Source organism: Malania oleifera, chromosome 6, assembly GCF_029873635.1.
Source record: "Malania oleifera isolate guangnan ecotype guangnan chromosome 6, ASM2987363v1, whole genome shotgun sequence".
Lineage (NCBI taxonomy): Eukaryota > Viridiplantae > Streptophyta > Magnoliopsida > Santalales > Ximeniaceae > Malania > Malania oleifera.
In genome coordinates, this window is record NC_080422.1 from 25,501,534 (window position 1) to 25,521,096 (window position 19,563).

General features: G+C 38.0%; 1 protein-coding gene across 2 annotated transcripts; it reads right to left on the reverse strand.

The window, feature by feature from the left end:
• Nucleotides 1-857: 857 nt before the first annotated feature.
• Nucleotides 858-19,178, reverse strand: LOC131157263 (pre-mRNA-processing-splicing factor 8A). 2 transcript variants are annotated; one of them, XM_058111264.1, is made up of 27 exons: nt 18,735-19,163; nt 17,785-17,908; nt 17,590-17,682; nt 16,964-17,354; nt 15,320-15,806; nt 14,429-15,219; nt 14,261-14,346; nt 14,005-14,187; nt 13,521-13,835; nt 13,068-13,372; nt 12,520-12,974; nt 12,308-12,434; nt 8,199-8,440; nt 7,978-8,101; nt 7,707-7,896; nt 7,504-7,611; nt 6,468-6,721; nt 5,531-6,147; nt 5,098-5,204; nt 4,738-4,992; nt 4,103-4,576; nt 3,469-3,630; nt 3,128-3,325; nt 2,765-3,043; nt 2,387-2,629; nt 2,071-2,262; nt 858-1,502 (listed from the first exon to the last, which is right to left on the reverse strand). In XM_058111264.1, exons 1-26 carry the CDS (start codon nt 18,968-18,970, stop codon nt 2,071-2,073), a joined length of 7,038 nt encoding a protein of 2,345 aa, XP_057967247.1. In that variant the 5' UTR covers nt 18,971-19,163; the 3' UTR covers nt 858-1,502. The 2 variants fall into 2 exon arrangements, with proteins under 2 accessions (XP_057967247.1, XP_057967248.1); XM_058111265.1 differs by having other exon boundaries at nt 858-2,262; nt 18,735-19,178.
• Between the last annotated feature and the right edge of the window lie 385 nt (nt 19,179-19,563).

The following is a 19,563-nucleotide window of genomic DNA, read 5'->3' on the forward strand; positions in this document are numbered from 1 at the left end:
TTTTTGGACTAAATTATTTATTTAATACACTTTTAAATTAAAAAAAAATTAAATAATCAAATCAATTTAAATATAATTTAAATAAAAATATATATAAATTTAAAAAATAATAAAGTCAATTACAAAGTACTTCTTACTATTTTTCAAATGTCATGTTCAATAAAATTTTTATTGTAAAGTAAATTCTAAAAGTTAAACAATTAAGTAAAATAATTACAATAAATATTATTTTTATTATAGTAATTTTTAATGTGTATCATTTGTAATTTTATTATTTAATTATATTTTTATAATATTATTTGATTTAAAAATGAAAATGAGCATTCTTTAATTAAGTTTTTAATTTGCATCAGTTTTATAAAAATTAACTAAACAAATTGTTTTTTTCGTTTTTCTATTTTTTGGCAGTGATACTGCACGACCCTTTTTGTTTGAAGAATGGAAAAGCAGCGGGTTTGAATTTGTTTAGAAATTGCTTTTCATTAATGGAATTTTTGAATTTGTTTAATACTAAAATTTCATTACATAGATGAGGAGACGCAAGACTAATAGATAACGAGAGTGATTAATGGAGAGGATGGAAGAAGAAAAAGAAAAAGAAGAGAAGCAAGGATGTAGACAAAGAGAACTTAGTATAGAAAGAAAGGAAAGAGAAGGTGAAAAGCGAGGGAGGATGAGAAGAGAGAGAGGGACTCGATGGATTAAAATGGAAGAGCGGAGATTGTGGTTGGGTGCCAGTACCAAACGATGCAAGGGCAGCATCTGAGTTCTGCAACCATGGGAGAGATTGGAAGAAATTGAAGAGAGGAAGGAGAGAAGAGGGAGAGGAGAGGAGATAAAGGGAAACTCACGTTCACTTTTCAAACTCAACATCAAAACATGCTTTCATATTTTTATTTTTTTTAAAAAATAAACTCTTCACGTGAAATTACATATATACCCTTAGAAACTACATTACATTCGAATACACCCCTCGAATACACAAATACTATAAAGAAGCCCCGAATATGCATACTATTGTAGTAATTAAACTAACCTATAATAAACTACTAACTAAACCAACAATTCTCAATCAAGTTCTTCTGAAATATTCTCCAATACGAACCTTCCATGGCCATGCTTCTTGTCCTACATCAAGATGCCTTTTGGTGTCACCTTCAATGTTTTTGGGAAATTAAATTAGAGATTGCGCGATCCCATTAAAACACATCCAAGTCGAGATTCGAGAACAAGATCTAGGAGAGAAAAAAATAACGAAACAGCAGATGGACAGCTTTTCCTTTGAACTTCTCCCGTCTCTTCCCAAGGCATTCCCCTTCCCCCACCCATTCGTGAGTAAACAAGACTCCTGAAGAGGAGATCCATGGAGTTGAATATTCCATCCAACTAACGTCCCATGGTCTCTCAGTGGCCCTCTGGGATTGAGTCATCAAACAGGAGAGGGTTAAGTTATGGAGCTGAATGGGACGAGGGCAACAGCCAAAACTTGACTTGAGGCACACCTAGGTACAAAGAAACCATAAAGCAGAAGTTAATTATTGTTGGAAGCAATCGTCTGAACGGCTGTATAGCAGTGCAATAAAAATAACATTGTCAAAAGATCTGTCCCCCAAGAGCCTCTTTCAAAACAAAAATGAAAAGAACGACACAACAACCCAAATCATTTTCAGGTGCACCACATCACAATAAACCAGCATGAATTGTCATAACCGAACCATCGTGAGCCCTGCTCGTGGCATCATTCATCAACTCTCCAGTTCCCCCCTCACACCAGGCAATAAATAAATGTTTGGGGCAAATTAGAATGAACTACAAGCAGTGACACAGCAACGAAGCAAGATGCCATGTGTGCAACTCAAACTTGCAAAGCCAAAAATTATTTTCCTAAATCATATATTTACAACAAATTTGGAACACAATTGTTACAATGGCTTACAAACATGTCAAGCTACATGCTCCACTTGTACTTGTATTAGTACAACACGACAATACTCTCTTGGAACTACTGGCACTTGGGGATAGTATGAAAAATATACCACCCTATTTCTATTGAACCTAAAGTGATCTCACCTATGAGAATGTATCCTCGCGATCTCCCTCAGCAATATCACCCTCCTCCAAGTTGCTGAACTCAAGGAAATGAGTTGGTCTATGATCCTCGTGATAGTATTCGCGAGGTGTCCCGAGTTTGATGCCATACTTCATGCCTACAGTGTGCTTCACCCCCATAAAGTTGTAATTCCATGGACCATTATCCGGAATCTTAAAAACAGAAACCACAAAAATAAATTAGTTAGCTCAAAACTAGTAGATATAAAAATGGTGTCTTTTAGCACATATACTGCGGGTAAAAAGCTTCCTGGGGAACAAATCCACTCATTCTTACCATGTAGAAACCGAAGAAGCGATCACTGAGAAGCATCTGGACCTTCTCATAGTGAGTTGGCAAGTAACCATGAGGATTACTTCCAGTGTCCTTGTTGACTCGTCCCCATTCGTAACCAGTTGGGGTTAGCTTATATGCAGTTAAAGAACAGGAACCAGGAGTAAAACTGCAAGTCAGTATAATGCATTTCTCCCCATCCCATTGCTTGTTGTTCTCTAGTACTCGAGCATGAGCAGTGAGATCCTGCAAGATAATAATTGCAAAGGCAAGAGAAAAACCATGTTCAATAGAAGACAAGGTAAATCATAATCATCCTGCCAACAAGCTAAAAGGATTGGTGACCCCACTGGTTTAGTATCCAATATGAAAGAAGCAAACCTGTGGTGACAATTGAGGAAGCTCATTTGGTTGTGTGTGCATCCACCCTAAAGGCTCCAAATCATTTAAGAAATCATGCTCAGGAAGAGCAGATGGGAGATGCACTTGCTGATGGGTCCCCCACTGTGGTGGCATGACAATACAGCGAATTTCCTTGACCTGAGGATTATCCGGGGGGCTTATACCATAGAGGTACCCAGAAATTTGTGTCCGCAGATCTGCTATACAAATAAACTTCTTCAAAATGTTCTTGGGCATGATGTATGTATAGCCCGTTTCCTGTTATCATTAATTAATGTCAACAATTATTATAGATTTGATTCAGTTATCAAAAGCAAGGATAAGATGGACATGGGTCAATACCTTAATGTCCTCTGAGTTCACATAAATATGATTAACTCGAAGATAAAGATTTGTAGCTGAGATTGCTCTCACACGCCAATCTGTCTTAGATGAGAACGCAGCTTGCTCGTATGGACTTGTGGTGGTAACAATGAGTGGATCACCATGCACGTTCGTTGTTCTTGTGGTGACAGCTGTCAGCTGACTTGCTTCTTTGGCCTGAGGGGAGAAAAGCAGCAGCCACCAAGCATTAGTCAAGTGCCCCAAGAATCATAAACAAAATAAAACAGAAAGAAGAGAAATCCCCCAAGAGGATAGATGGAGTAGTATTTGCAGGCACTCAAGAACGTGGAGAACAACACCTGTTTCTCAATCTCGGCTATCTGCTGTCTTTGTTGTGAGGGAGGAGTTATTTCAGCTCCAAGAATGATATCACGGATCTCAGATTGTGTCAGAGCAGATGTGTTCACATTGTTCTTCTTGGCATAATCAGAGAGGATAAGATCTCTCAAAGCAACCTCAACCTGCACCAATCAAGAAATTAGCATCCCCACCAGAACAGCAATGTAATACCAGTAATAAAAAGAATTGAACGAAAAATATATTTGGCACAAGATCCAGAAAGGAAATGAGCACTGTATAGGTGCTGAAGAAAAATTGCACAATTCCAAATAAATCTTCAGGTGCCAACAATAATTACAGCCACTGGTTTTTTCAGAAGAAACCATGAACAGCTTGGGAAACATTGACTGGTAATTTCAGTTTACTTTTTATTTTATGATTGTTATCACAAAACTTGATAGACTTAACTTTAGAGTTACTAATTAACTTAGAAAAGCATCAAGTTTGTTCATTGATAAGTTATAGGTGACTAATCCCCAAAAGTGAGTTCGAAGGATCCAGTTCTCTATTGTGGAGTAAAAGAATTTAATTGCCCTATGCCATACACAGCCAAAACTGAACAAACATGCTATGTCAAGACATCGATATTATTACCTTCATCCACTGATCATCAGTAAGGGAAGGCCAAATGTGATGTGGCTCAGTGACAATTGTCTTGTCAGGTTTTAATAACATTTTTGCCTTCTCATTGTTCACATGAAGTGCCCGGAGAATCAGAATGAGTCTGGAGAATGCAGTATATGAGGATATGCTCTTTAGCCAATCATCATAAATGTTGAACAAAACCATTTGTGGCTCTGTAGCCTTCAAAATCAAATCACCAAATTTCTCAATCTTCAAGCACGCCTGGAACGGAAGCTGCAGCTCACTTCCTTTAATAACTATGTTTGGGAAGTCCAGTAAGTGAACCTCCAAGGGATCCAGCATTCCTTTACGAGTCACTATGATTTGTTTTGGCTGTTCTTCAACGGGCAAGGACCTCACAAGAGCAGCCACTTCTTCAGCTGTTTTCCACTTGGCCAGCTGACCAAGACGCTTCTGTCCAGCCCACACACTAGTGTGGATAACCTACAAGAAAGCATCCCATCACGCTAACTTTAGAAAGGCAACTAAAAGAAAACCAACTCCTTGACATGAAAAGGCAAAAAACCTTCAAAAACCTTCTATAGAACAAACTTCAAAACCACTACTAAAAAAAACTAATCCCAAGAAATTAAAGAGAGGAAAACCTTCAAAAACAGCTGCCCAGTCCTGGGATTGAATATAAAGATGGCACCATTGATGGGCTTTGTTGTAAGATTTCCTTCAAATGTCTTATGAATTGTCACACGATAAACATTTGTGTCATCAACAAACCATATTATCTGGTTGCTAAATATCTCCCCATAATTTTGAGATGACAAATATGGTTCCGTGGGCTCAGAAGAATAAAGCTGCAAACCTTTTCTTATCCGCTCCCTCAGAACATACAAGGCAGGGTTTGACTGCATATGCAAAAGGCACCAATAGTCAGTCCATATTAAATAACACCAATTTATCAATAAATCCATAGGTATTTGACACCCAATATAACAGTTAAATTTAAGCACCTTCATGATCTTATTCATTGCCTGGGCAAGCAGTGGCTTTGATCCGGGAAACCAGTTACCAAATGCAGAATGCAAGTTATATGCCAGATCAATCCCAATCATCACACCTGCAATGAAATGAATGAATTATTCAAGCTTAACGTAAAAGAATCTAAAAGGATTAAGCGACATCCATAAAATTTCTAAATTACACTTCAATCCTTGAAATTTTAATTGTAACAGTTATGTCCTTCAAGTTCCACTTTCAGCTTTGATGAGATCCCAAAACAGGGACATTTAGCTAGCTTGAATATGAACCTTCAAGGAACAAACTAATACAATTAAAATCTCAGGATTGAAGTGCAATTCAGAAAAAGTTCAGGACCTTGTGGAGTAGTTTACTCAAAAGAACTATAGGAAAAAAATGAAAATATATATATATACACAGACATACCAGTTGGAGATGGATAGATAGACATATTGTCCGTTGTATAATCCATGAATTTGGCCCGAGTGTAACGCTCAATATCATGCGAATCATAATCTCCCCAACGAAGCTGCACATCTATCCAGTATTTATTGCTTGCTTTCTGATCGAAAACATCCTTTGACTCGGCTACTAGACTAGGCTTTGACATGGGCCATCTATGGGCAGCAAAGAGAAGAACGTCGGCACAAGAGCTGTTCATTTTGTAGCTCTTCCTCGGATGGATAGTTTCCTTTTGCACCGTCTCAATTTCCAATGCATCTAGTTCTTGATCCAAAACCTGACAAAGGTCCATGACAACACTCTCATGAACCTTCTGCCATAAATGAGCACGGAATATCTGGATCAGCGAGATCTTCAAGGTTGGAATTTTCCCATGCATGAATATTCCAGTTAAATCCAACTGAACTTGGAAACCAACATAGACATTAGCCCGATTTATTGTAGGTGACCACCAAAGGGTAAACCTACGATTGGGGATTTGGTTGAGCCCTGATCTTTGTGCATTGGTCAACTTCTTGTATTTCATGGACTCCTCAAAGCCAGATGCCTTTTCCCAGAAGAGACCTTCCCAAGTGGGGAAACTGAAAAATCAAATCATGAGTTAACTGCAGAGAAGTGCTAACCTAAGCCCCACATTACTGGAAAAATGAGTTAACCAATACAAAATGATATACAAAGTGCAACACATGATAGTTGCAAAAAATTAATTAACCATTGGAAAATGATATACAAAGTGCAATAAATGATGGCTGATACAAAGTGCGACACATGATAGTTGCTACTACCACAACTACTGCTGCTGCTGATTCTGCTGCTACTACTACAATAATAATAACGACGAAAAAAAAGAAGATAATGATGATGCTTTTACAACCAAGGAAAATGATTTTAATAGCCTTACTATGTTCCCTTGAATAGGGTATGCTCAAGAATTCCCTCAACACCCCCCAGTGCTTGGATGACATCAGTTCGATAGTTATTCAAGTTCCACAGTTTCCCATCATGCCTCTGGTGTGTCCACCAGAAAGGGTTCTGTTTCAAAACTTGATACTGTTTAAAATCAGTGCGCACTCTCCATCCTTTATCATAGGCCAGGGTATGTCGGTCCTTCTGAAACAATGTATTAATTCGAGGTATTCCCCTATCCCATGAGTCCTGTGAAAGGAAATGAAGAAAGCATTAGAATGAAGAAGTCTTATTGAACTGCACCAACATAATCAATCCATAAAATTTAAGTTCTCAAAATCAATTCGTAGATAATATAAAGGATCAACATATTCCAACAGAACTTGCATATGCCAAGATGAGCAAATGGTAGCTCAAACTTCCAGCATCCCAAATGTTCATACTTCAAATAACAAAAGAACAAATCATTGCATACGCAGCAAACTAAAATTAGTAAATGTTGGCTTGAACTTCCAACATTCCAAATGTTGATACTAGAAAAGTAACTCAAATAACACCAGACCAACAGGTGAAAACACAAAGTTTGTTAAGCTTCACGACAGTTAGAAATGCAGTAATGGATCAAAAATAAATTTGTTTACAGTGCAAGCTCAAAATTGATAAGAGACCATGCAAATCTCAAGGGGGCAAATGTCCAATCCACAAATTGTGTCATGAAAATTCCTTATTAGTTCTTGGAAAAATATGAGAAGGGAAGGGGTGATAAGCTAATATAGAGGAACAAGCTAAAACTCATGGATTTTTTTTAAATAAAAGAAAAATGGATGTGGGGCTAACCCCTTTGTGATATGTACAAAGACATAACACACCAGAGGCCCCAGTTTGGTCAGTCTAACCAACCAGCAATAGCCTATACAAACTTATTCATTCTCAATATTTCAGGCTGCAAATCAAAGCAAATTTCTCAATGACACCATCTGGTACACAGTTGCAATCTGAGAAATGCAATAACTTATAACTAGCAAACTCACTTCCAAATCTTCGAGTGTTAGACGCCTATTTTGTGACTGCGCTTCCTGTCTCTTTAATGCATATTCTGCCCAAACCCGCTGTGAGTCTATGAATTCACTCTCCCATGGCTGTAGAGGGGGACAAAAAAGGGCATAATGATTAAAAATGCTGAGCTATATATTCAACAAACATAATATAGGAGAGAAAAATCAATTAAACGTGCCTGTATGTAGCGGTAAAGATTTGGAATCAGCTGATCCTCTTCATGGCTCATTCCACTTCTAAAATGAGTTACACCAACATCCGTCTGTTGACTATATCGGAGATCACTTTGAGGAATCAATATGTGACCCATTGATAACATGCCAAGTCCTCCAATTTCCTTTGGTGTGTAAAAAATGACAGGAGGAAATCTGAAAAGTGAAGCATGAATCAGAAGAATGCCACAAACAAAAGAGGTATTAAACATAATAGTCCACGAGATGAAGACTTACCTGCTAGGCATTTTTGAATTTAATCCAATCTTGATACGTGTTTGAATTTTATTCTCACATTTGACCAGCAAATCTAACAATTCTTGCGTATGAACGGTTGCTTCCCGAAAGTATGTCATAAGGCCTATCAGAAAGAAACAGAAGTATTTAGCCAACAGGAACAAGTACTGATCAGGGGCCTGTACAAGTGTAACACGTATATAAAAAAGGAAGTGCAGTACCTATGAGAGCTGTGTTCCATTTGTTAACAATTTTTGTAAATGTTGTTGACCCTGATGACATAAGAATCTGCCTCACACGATTCTCAAACACTTTCATGTGTTCATCATCAACCCGTAAGAAAGCAACTGCTGTGCGTTCTTTTGTTTGTTCATTCTGCAGATTCCAAACTCCATCTCTAGTATTGCTGAATGCCTCCTGACTCATTCTTATCTTAGGCAATATCCGGACTTCAAATCCACACCTATGCATAGAAAAAAGATGCATTACAAGCAGATGCCAGATGCCACATTTGTTCCATGGCAGATATCATATCACAAGCAAGAGGAAACTAGATTGGCAGGAGCAATCAGAAAATACAGAAAGTGGTAATAATAATACTGAAAGGAACAAAATCAATTATATACACAAGAATAAAGACAAACCTCACAAGGATGATATTGTTTCTCCCTGCTAGAGCAAGATACTTCGATAAAATTCAGGTTGACACAATCAACCATTTTAGATGAGTAAATTCTAGCAAAATTGAACAATACAATAGCTAACTTCAATGTTTTTGAAAAATGGGGAGCAGGTGAGATGTAACATGGAACATTAATTAGGGGAAAATTTATAACTAGGACTATAGAGGATCTCTAAGATATTTTGAAGCCTTCTTTGGGTTTTCTTTTTAGAAATTCAGGATTCTCTATCTTTTGTTCTAAACAGCAAACATATTTTAATTTCTTCAATTTTGCAATTTTTTATATGAAAATTCACATATAAAATTTCCCAAAAACATTTTAGAAACTTTTTTAGCTTGATTACAGTAAAAGAGAGCATAAAATCTATGAATTTATTTCTAAAGGGGAGGCTGGGGCTGGGCAATGCGATTTCCAAAAAGTATCTCCCTAAATGTTAAATGGTTGTGGAGGTTCCTATTAGAAGTTAATTCCCCATAGCACAAGGTGACAAGTAAATATGGGTTTCATTGAAATGGGAGCTAGAGTAGATGAAGTAGCAGTGTTTCTCATGCAAGCTCCTGCAAGTTTGCTTACCACATTGGATCACGTTGCTCCATTCAATAGGGATAATGTGAGCATCTAGGAGGATGATTCTTCCGATATCTTTTCTTCAACATCTTTTTTCTGACACCTCTTTAAAGAACCCCTTCTCCAATTTTTTCCCTTGGAGCCGCATCATTTGGAAGGCAAAGATTCCTTTGAAGATTCAGACCTTCATCTGAACTATCTTAATACAATTTGATGTATTTGGAAGGCCAAAGCTCCCCCACATATTTTTAAGGCTGTCATTTGGCTGAATGTAATTAATAGAATCAATACTAATAATCTACCGCAAATTAGGATACCTTTGAAGGTATTATCTCCAGATTTTGTGTGCTTTGTTATTTGAATTCCGGGTCGGCTTCTCATTTGTTCTTACACTGTGATTTTGCTAGGAGCATCTGGAATAATTTACTTGGCATGATGGGAGAAGCTTGGGTTTGTCCAGCAACGGTGGATGGAATGTTGACCATCTCTTTTGAGGGTTTCAGAAAGAAAAAGGATATAACTGCTCTATGGAAGTGTGGAATATTTGCAGTGCTGTGGGGTTTAAGGTTAGAGCAACATGCACAGATCTTTTCAGGGATAAAATTGAGCAGGCAGATGGTTCAGGAAAAGATTCATTATTTGACTTCCCTATGGTCAATTGGCTCTTGTTGTTTCTTAAGGAAAAAAATTTTTTCTTCAGTATTTTTTTTGTGTTTTTAGATTTTTTGCTTTTTATGGTTGTTTCCAGAATTTTGATGGGAGATGTCTTATTCTCCTTTTTGTAAATTCTTCTCTTTCTAATGAAATCTCTTCTTTTGCTACAAAAAAAAAAAAACAAGAATTAGAGTGCATGATTTGTTACGGAAAGAAGACCTTATGAGTCCCTTAGTCCTGATATGTCCTTGATGTGCCGCGAGTCCAACAAATGCTCACCTTTTCCTCCATTGTCCAGTGACAACCCACCTTTGGGAATGCTATCTTCTCTTTTTTCCGTGAAGCTTAGGAAGTGCCTCCAATTGCTCATGAGACATGGGATTTTAGCTCAAGTAAAAAAAGTTGTGCTTCATCCTGTGGGGCTGCCTTCATTATCTTGTTGACCTTTTGGATTGAGGAATGCAAGAGCCTTCGAGGATCATGCAACTTCTCCTAGTTTATTATGGACAGAGTTATATTATTGGCTTCCTTTTGGGTCCCTTTGTTCTGACCTTTTGGGGGGTTATCACTGTCCAACCCTCAAAAGGGATTGAACGGCAGCTCTTTTGTAATCTCTATGGTGGCGGCTCTTTGTTTTTTGGAGGACACCTCCTATTATTTTACTTGTTTCGATCTTCAATATTTTTTTCTTTTATCTAAAAAAAACACTATGCTAAGGATTGTAAGATTAGCATATAACCCCTCTAAAGGCTCAAAGAACAGTTAAATGTGCGATGTTGCAATTTGAATGACTCACAATTATTGAAAGTCCTCTACCTATTTCCTATTGTCTTCCCTTTTCCATCACCTCTTCTCTCCCTTCTAAACACTATAATTAAGTGTTATCACTGTTCTCTTTCTTTCTCCCTCCAAATTACATCCCCCCTCCAGCCAAAAATATATATAAATAAACACAAAAACGAAAAACAGATAAATATAAAGTACTCCTATTCTCTAATTCTTTGCACCAATATTTATTTGTAACTTTTGCAGGTCACAACGGAAAAGCATCAAATCAAGTTCTGATCTTTAGGCTAGAACTCTGGGCTGCTGATTAGTTTCTAGTAGCATCGAGTTTCCAACAGCGATCAAGTTTAGGATTGTACATACAATAACAAGAATTAAATAGTTTGAAAATATGGTGATGGTTGCTGTAGAAAATAATTATCTTTCAGAAGAGGTGGTTTGATCTTTGACTACACAAGATCTGCCAAGGGAGGGTCGACATTGATTTTTTCTAACTTTTTTAAGAGAATCATGAATTCAAAACGGAAAGCTGTTCATGAAAAAATCCCATAAATCATTGCAATCCTAGTGATTACTCCACCCATTACCCAATTAGAAGCCCTTAAACAGTTAAACCCTAGAGTAATCCTAATCTTCTTTCTACTAAAAGATCCCGGCAACATGTGTCATTGCTTGCAGCCTATTTTGTTTTTAATTACCATTCAAATCAAACCCTGTTTCACCCTTGACCCCATCTCATATTCTCAAATTATAAATCATTAAAATCCTGATTTATGTTAGCTCAACCCACCTCAAACCTACATGAACAGACTACGCCTAGTCTGTCCTGCAACAAATATCTACAAGTTAATGAACAATGGAAATTTGATCTGCTTGCATGGAAGAACATCAAAAAATTGAGCTCAAATCTTGAACAATGAATCCAAAACTGTGCCCAACAGCCATCTAAGAGAATTATGAGAAGAGAGACAAATCAGTCACACTAAATTTAAGTTTCAGGAATATAAGGTAGAAGACAAGGCCAAAAGCAGAGACTTGGAAGATGTTGCCCTTCTTAGTAATCTTTCTTCTTGCAATATTAAAGCCTGTAACATCATTGATTCAGCTTGCAAGAATAATTTTACTAGCATGCATGTAGACAAGATTCTATGAACCTTGTTTAATGTAATAGAAAATTAAAATACAGTATTTAAACTCAAGAATCAGTGGTCTTCCCACATGGGACAAGTGGTACACTATGGAAGTTCTAGTATTTGTATCAAATTTAAAATTAGGGCTTTAAATGTCTTTCTGTATACCATGAAAAAATCCGCACTGAAATTTCCAATAATCTACAAACACTGGTTTTGAAGCAGTTTTAGGCCAATTAGGCTCACTTGGATCCAACTTACATGGGTATTAGGTCAAAGCTGCACAAGTTAAAATCAAGCACTAGAGCGAAGAATGATGATATAAATTTAAGGAAAAGATACCCGTGCTAATTTTCTAACAAATATCCCAGGTCAGCAACTCAATTGCAAAGATAAGCTAACTCAGACCAGGATATAAGATTATAGGCAGTTATAATAAGGCATTGGCTATCTACTCAAATATACATATGGACATTACAGTGAGGTATAGACTGTATAAAATGCACATACATGCTGAAAAGTAAGTTTGGGTTGTCCTTGCTGTAAACAGAGACAAAGCTGTTTTCCCATTCCAATGTTGTGATGCTTCGAGGAAGACGATTCTTCATATCCCAAAAAACGCTCCTCCCAAGATTGACTGAAAAGCACAGCAACAAATTACTAGTACCTTAAAGCACCTGTAAAGATCTCCAAGAAGTATCATCCATAAAGAAGTTGCATACCATCATGTTTCATCAGCCTCATTCTTGCATCTCTAGGCCAACATTTCTTGTTGTTATACCCAACCATATTTTCATTGTTGGGATCAGGATGCTCGGTCAGATATCGCTGGATGAGGTCCCTCGCCTCTTCATGAGTAAAGCGAAACAATATATGCACCCTGTCAATGTACCGAGAATACAATCGAATCGGATGCCGTGTTTCGACTTTAGTGTCCCAGTATGTAATGAACTCATTGGGCATTTGTGGGGGACCGGCAATTTCACTGGCTCGAGTCAATCCAAGAAGCAAGAGATCCAGCACCAGTCCATAATACTGTACGACAAATGAAGCAAACTGAAGACCTCGTATAAGCCCATATGAGTTTGTGTGACTCATATCCTTGTACGACAACACAACATTGTTCTTGGCAGTGACATAATCAGCAATGTTGTGGTCAAGAACCAATCTTAACAGTCTGCAGAAGAACAACATGAAATGTCAAATGTTATAACCGCATGTTAATATATATTTCAACCTATGAAGGATTTAAGGCCTAAGCTAGGAGTACCTGTTTAACATCGTCAAGTCAATCTTCTCAAAAAATTTCTCAAACTTCGTCTGAAGCATCACTACACACTGCCCTTCACTGGTGTCCCATATACCTTGTAAATTATTTATACCTTGGCACCATTTATAAACTAGAAGAGGGGGTGGCTCAGAATCTGCTGGCTTAATCCAGTTCGGAAAAAGATGGCGCTTATCGCCTTCATACCACAAATACTGGTCCAGATATGCATCAGTAATCTTCTCAAGAGGTTCAATCTCATAAACTGGAATCAGATAGCTATACAAATCCATGAATTCAATGCCAACCTGCAAAGAATCATGTTCAGGTCAAGTCCAACCATAAAGAGGTGAAGTCCAAAAATCAACACTCATTATACATTTATAAATATGTATACACACATACAAAATACATACATACATACATATATATATATATATATATATATAAGCTTACTTCTTTAAAGGCACGCTGGGTAAGCAGGTGACGCTTAATGCGTGACAAAGCCTCATGGGGATTATCATATGCTTGTTCAATAAGACCCAACTCTTCTCTCTGAAGCTGGTTTAATCTCACAGCCACACTATAAGATTCTTTTAACCTCTCCAGAGCAAGTATAAGAAGCTTTGTATCATGCTTGTATGACAACGGAGGGAATGGAATGGGTGAGAACTTTCTTGACTCCAGCCAATGCACAGTTGTCGTGTAGATAGCCACTGCTTCTTCTGGTGTTACATATGGGCCGTCTTTCAAATAATTGTGTTGTCGTTCCTGCAGGGGAAAAAAAAATGGAGCAAGAAATTTAAGAGTAGGTATATAAGGAACAAATCAGACACACTGCTTAAGTAATGGCATCAGCAAATATTTACGAATAGATATTAACACCGTTATTTAAATAAGCAGACATAAATAACCAATGAAACAAAGCTTAAAATTACACCTGTTCTGCCTTAAGCCATAGCCTAGTCAATCTTCCTAGATTCTTGCGACAAACCGTCTTATCAACTGTTGCACCCCTTCTTATACGTTCACGATTATAATGAGCAACATTCGTCCACCAATCTGCCTTGGACTTGACATAGCGAAGTATCATGTTCTCAATTGGAACAGGCAAACCAGGCACCTATAAATTCCATTAGTGAGATAAATATCACAAGAAACAAGATTCAGGGAAGAGGAAGTAGATAATAAGGTACCTTCCAAGGAATATTTGCCTTCCAACAGCGCCATGCTTCACTGAGATGCTGCAAAATAGTTCTTGCCTTGTTCTGCTTAATGCCCTCTGCAATATTATCCATTATTAATGGTGCATAATAGATTGAAAAATGGCCTGCAACAGGAAATAACTAAGGTTAGATGGTCACCTGGCATGGCATCAAGAACATCATGCATAACAGCAGCCCGAAGCTCCAAATCAAAGTGGCTTTCTACGCGTTGTTTAGTAACAGTCTTGGCCACTCCTTTTGAATGACGCCCTTCAAACTGACGTGCAAGTAAATTTCCCAACCACCGTTCAAGCAAAGGCACTATACCACGAAGAAAAAACAACCATACCCTCCACATTGGTGCCCAGAAGCCACACCCAGGTCCTTTCCCCACTGGCCCAGTATTAAAGCGGTAATATGTCAAATGCTTCAAATCTTTGCACATTCTGATCTGCCGCATTAGTCTGTACTTGTACCGGTACATACCAGTCAATTGGCCAACATGTGAGAATGTATATTGCAAGCCATCAGCCAACTGGAAGGCATCCACATTCCCCAAGCGGAACTGGATGTTAGCATCAACTACAAGCTTTGTTAGCCGCAGAATTTCACGGCACAGATGGAAAGCATTACCAAACCGTGATTTCTTCCGCTCCTTTGTAGTAAGAGTTTTCACAGGCTTCAGATTGAAGTTATAATCAAGGTGAAGGTAATTCAAATTTTTTCTATGTATCAACAGATTTAACATGTTGTACCCCTGCCTGCAAACTTGTAGACCTGCTTCAGCCCAATCAAGCTCTGTAGTCTGGAAAAACTTGGTAGCTTGTAGAGACCGGAACAAGTGTTTCTTCTTCTGTGCCTTGGGTGGCCTATGATGCAGCTCATTCAACACAAAACATTTCAACAATTTCTGGTAGCTAACTCGCACTTTAACTGGATATGATGGAGGGCTGCAACAACATAATTCCAACAGAAATTAAATCAATTGTTCAACAAGTACCAGATAAAAGTTGCTTATGAAAAGCAAAAGCATAGGAAATAACATATTACCAATGCTCCTTGTACCACTCTGACACGAGGGGTATATCCTCTGCTCGCCGCATCAGACCAGATCTCATGTTAAAAGGACGAGGGGCAAACAGTAAAGAAATCCCTGCAGCTGTGGTGTCAGTATAAAGTGAAGTTTCCAATAGTAACGGTTCCACCCCTTCTGGCAAATAAAAATCATCCTCATCTTCATCTTCATGAATTTTCTTCTCGCGACGTTCCTTGTTAGTGGTAGTTATGGGGTGTATTAAAGGATCATAATAGAATGCAGGTAAATCTGGATCCTCAGTTTTTATATACATAATCATTGGTGTATGGTATACACAAAGCTTTACTTTTCTAGGCCTATTGTTGTAAAGGTGAGGGAATGCAATCCTGTATTCTGTCCGAAGAGGTGAACGGATAATTAGTTTGTTGATGTCATTGAATTCATTCCAGTCCTCATCTCCTTTTTCCATGTCGCGATACAAAGGCTCAAACTTAGGACCACCTGCAAGAAATACAAATAATTGAGAAAATATCCATATCATACAGCATACTATATCTACGTAACATTTTATCAACTCATGACAAACTGTGGTGGCAAAACCATGTTCAGAACTCAAATCAAGTCAATTAGCATTCCACAATAACCAAGATTCATCAATAAGCTACATCATCCCACATTACAGGTAGAGGCATTAATATCAAACTTCAGACTTCTACAATTTCCTTCCACCTCCATGGGCAATCCGCGTGCAGCCACAAGTTAGGGTCCAACTTTATTGAACTGGTAAAACTAACAGAACTTGGTCACTGTAACAGACCCACACCCAAGTGGGCGGAGTCACAGCTCAAACAAGGTAATTTGCATATACACATGCATATTATTATACATATAAATAATTTCAGTCCGTTAAAAGTATAAGGCCATCAAGAAAATTCAGCTTTACAAACCTTGAGAAAATATGGATAATGGCAAAAGAACCTAACACATTGTGACATCTACAGTTTAGAAGATTCCAACACCTTGCATTATTGCCACTTGCATGACATTTCTCCCATAATCTAGGATATTAGTAAACCAGTCTAGCCAGTTTTAACACCTGGTATTGTTCACATACTAGTACAGCACAAACCCTTATAATAAAAAAAGGGTGGCCCCGTGCATAAAGCTCCTGTGTATGCGGGGTCCGGGGAAGGGGTGGACCACAATGGGGTCTATAGTACGCAGCCTTACCTTGCATTTTCGCAAGAGGCTGTTTCCACACCTCGAACCCATGACCTCCAGGTCACACGGCGACAACCTTACCGTTGCGCCTAATTAGATTTTAATTCTGTGCCAAAATTTGATAAGATGTAGATGGAAGTTATTAAAGCTCATAACGAATTTGTATGCAAAGAGTATGTACTTAAACAAGTCTGACAATAAGATCTTTCTTGGCTTCATCAGCTAATGCCCAACATGGACGGGCGGATAAGTAAAATTTTTGGCAACGCACCCTGCAACCTTCTTTCTCAAAAAAATTATTTTTTTATAACAAAAATGTAACCCTATGTCATAAAATTCCTAGAACATAAATAAGCTTCAGTACAGCAGTAGAATAATAATGCAACGACGTTAAGAAATTATAAGAGAAGAAGATGAAGAAGGAGAAGCAGGCAAACCAGGTATGCACATGTTTAATGCTTTAGCTGTGAAGAATGATTCCATGTCAAACAGGTAGAAATAATTGCGATCTATTAAATCAGAAAGCAGCTGTCCTGCAAGCCGATGAAGTGTTGCCATGATTGGAAGGGAGAGGTGCCATTTCCGGTAGCTTGGTCCATTAATAAGCTTTGTCTTCACAAGAGGTTTATGGTCATAAAACCAAGTATATACAGCAGAATCTTCTTCCTCATCCAACTCTAGTTGAATCGGCTCTAGAGGATCCACATCCAGCAGATTATCAGCATAGTCCAATGGAGGTTCCTCATCATCAAATGGTGGAAATCGCATTCTCTTGAAATGGCGACGGTCCCTCTTCTCTCTTCGCATCATGATCCACATTGTACCCCACTGTAAAATTTCAAAAAATTAAAAATAAAAAACTAAATCATTACCATACATCATGTAACAAGTAACAGAAACGGTAGCAGATAAACCAAATAAGGTAAAAGCCAACAAAAAGTTTAATTTCCAAATCATTGACCAGCCATATGAGGTCCCTAAGAAACACAAGCGAAACAAAGGCAGAAGATAGATGAAGAAAGAGATGAGTTGAGGTGGACGAAGGAAGAATAAACTGCCATACCTGAGCTAAATAAATTGGTTCAACCACCCATGGTATTTCATTCACAAATGTGATTGCTCCAGTAATATGGTATAAAATCTTCACATCACGGACCTGCAGTCGCAATGTGTCATAAAGAAAATGATGTGAAGCAGTCTACATTAGACATAAACAAGAATTGAACACATGCATGTGTGAGAGAGAGAGGAAGAGAACCTGTTCCCAGGGCATTGGCATATTTTCTAAGAGTTTGTAAACAGCATGCGGAATGAATTTAAGAGCACCGAGATACACTCGTTTATCATGCCGATATTTTTTTGAGGACATGTCACCATGGTCTCTGTAACAGAGGGAACAAAAATTAACAAATGTATCAGACAGCACAAATATAAAAGCCACAACCTTTCATTTTTCCATGATCTGTCACAGTATCCGGACCTGCCTTCTCTAGAATTATCCACCTCATTATTACTTACAGCGTTGAAAATTTGTAGAACTAAGAAAAAAAATGCAACTTCAAAGGTTAATGTTAGTAAAGAAAGATGGAGCGGCTTTGATGTCTTGCATAATCTCTCTCTGAATGCATCTCCATCCATGCAACATGGAACTAACTTAAATGATTCTCCGCACCACCAGAACTTAAAACACTAATAAACCAACAGATCTTAAATTCATGTAACACCATTCTTTGAACAATCTTAGCTCACATAAACAACCAAAACACCAACACTCAAGTTTGCACTTCCAAACAACCTAGGCCAAATAAACACCAAATTTAGCAAAACAAACAAATTTAAATGCCAATAGAACAATCTAATGGCATAAAAACAACATATCCACACGAACATAATCCGGAACAGGGATTTCATCAATTAATCTGCAATTCAGGCAATGTTTTTTGGGGTATTCTACAAAATCCTAAAACGACCACCTCTCAAAAGTTCACCTTTAATATTCCACAGAATACTAAGGGAAAAAAAAAATCCATTGCCCGAAGAGTTATATAAGATAACAATCAACTACATAATCCTAGTTATATATGTTTCATGCTTCACCTTTAAAAGGAACTAAACTTTTACCAATCTCACGAAGGCGTAGCACGTACACAAACACTAAAAACCCAAACAAATGAATCCATTAAGCTGAAACCAATGCAAAGAACTCACCGAATAATCTTCCTCACGTGCTCGGGGGGCATGTCCTCCTTCTGAGTCTCCACGAATCCAAACTTCCTCTTGTCACCATACCTCTTGGAATTGAGCTGCATCCATTTCCGGGCCTTCTCTTCGAGCATCGCCTCAGCCTCCGCAGGCGAAGGCAGCACCGTGTAGGACGGCTGGGCAGCCGGCGGAGGAGGTATGGATGACGTGCCCGGCGGGGCAATCTGCCCGTTGTTCCACATATTTTGTAGTTGCTACAAAACCCTAAAACTCTGACCAAAAGATAAAGTTCACTCAGCAATTGCAGAGCAGAAGAGATTAGAACAGAGAGAACGGGAGAGATGGAGAAATTCAAATGGCAGCTTCTAGGGTTCTGGCTCAGGAGCAGAGCCAGTTCTGTCTCAGTCCATACGTGGGAGAGAGAAAGAAATGAGAGTGTAGGTAAGGATTGGAGGCCTTTTGGTACTTCGTTTTTGGCCCAATGGCGGTGCAACTTTACTGGGTCGGATCCTGTCAGCTCCGATCCGAAAACACACTAACCCGTTTGAGCAAACCAGTCTTGTGAAACAATGTAGTGTTTGATTTGTAACTTGAAGACAAATGAAATAAAATAAAATTAGTTTTTTACAAATTTACTCATTCTATTTTTATTTTATTCCATATTATATATTGGGTTAACTCTACTCTATTGGATTATATTTCATTTCCTCCTAAATGCTTTTGCCCTTCATATTTTTATACCAAGTGTAGATCTTGTGCATTTGTGTGGACTTTCAAATTATTATAAGTTTTTATATTATCTTTGAGGATTATTTATCAATTTTTTTTAGGATAA

Excerpts from the sequence above, each read along its gene's own strand:
- LOC131157263 (XM_058111265.1), bottom strand. The coding sequence starts at position 18,970 with ATGTGGAACAACGGGCAGATTGCCCCGCCGGGCACGTCATCCATACCT. Across the intron at positions 17,683-17,784 it reads TGCCAATGCCCTGGGAACAG|GTCCGTGATGTGAAGATTTT; the intron begins GTTCTCTTCCTC and ends TTGCGACTGCAG. Across the intron at positions 3,631-4,102 it reads CTGATGATCAGTGGATGAAG|GTTGAGGTTGCTTTGAGAGA; the intron begins GTAATAATATCG and ends TGATTGGTGCAG.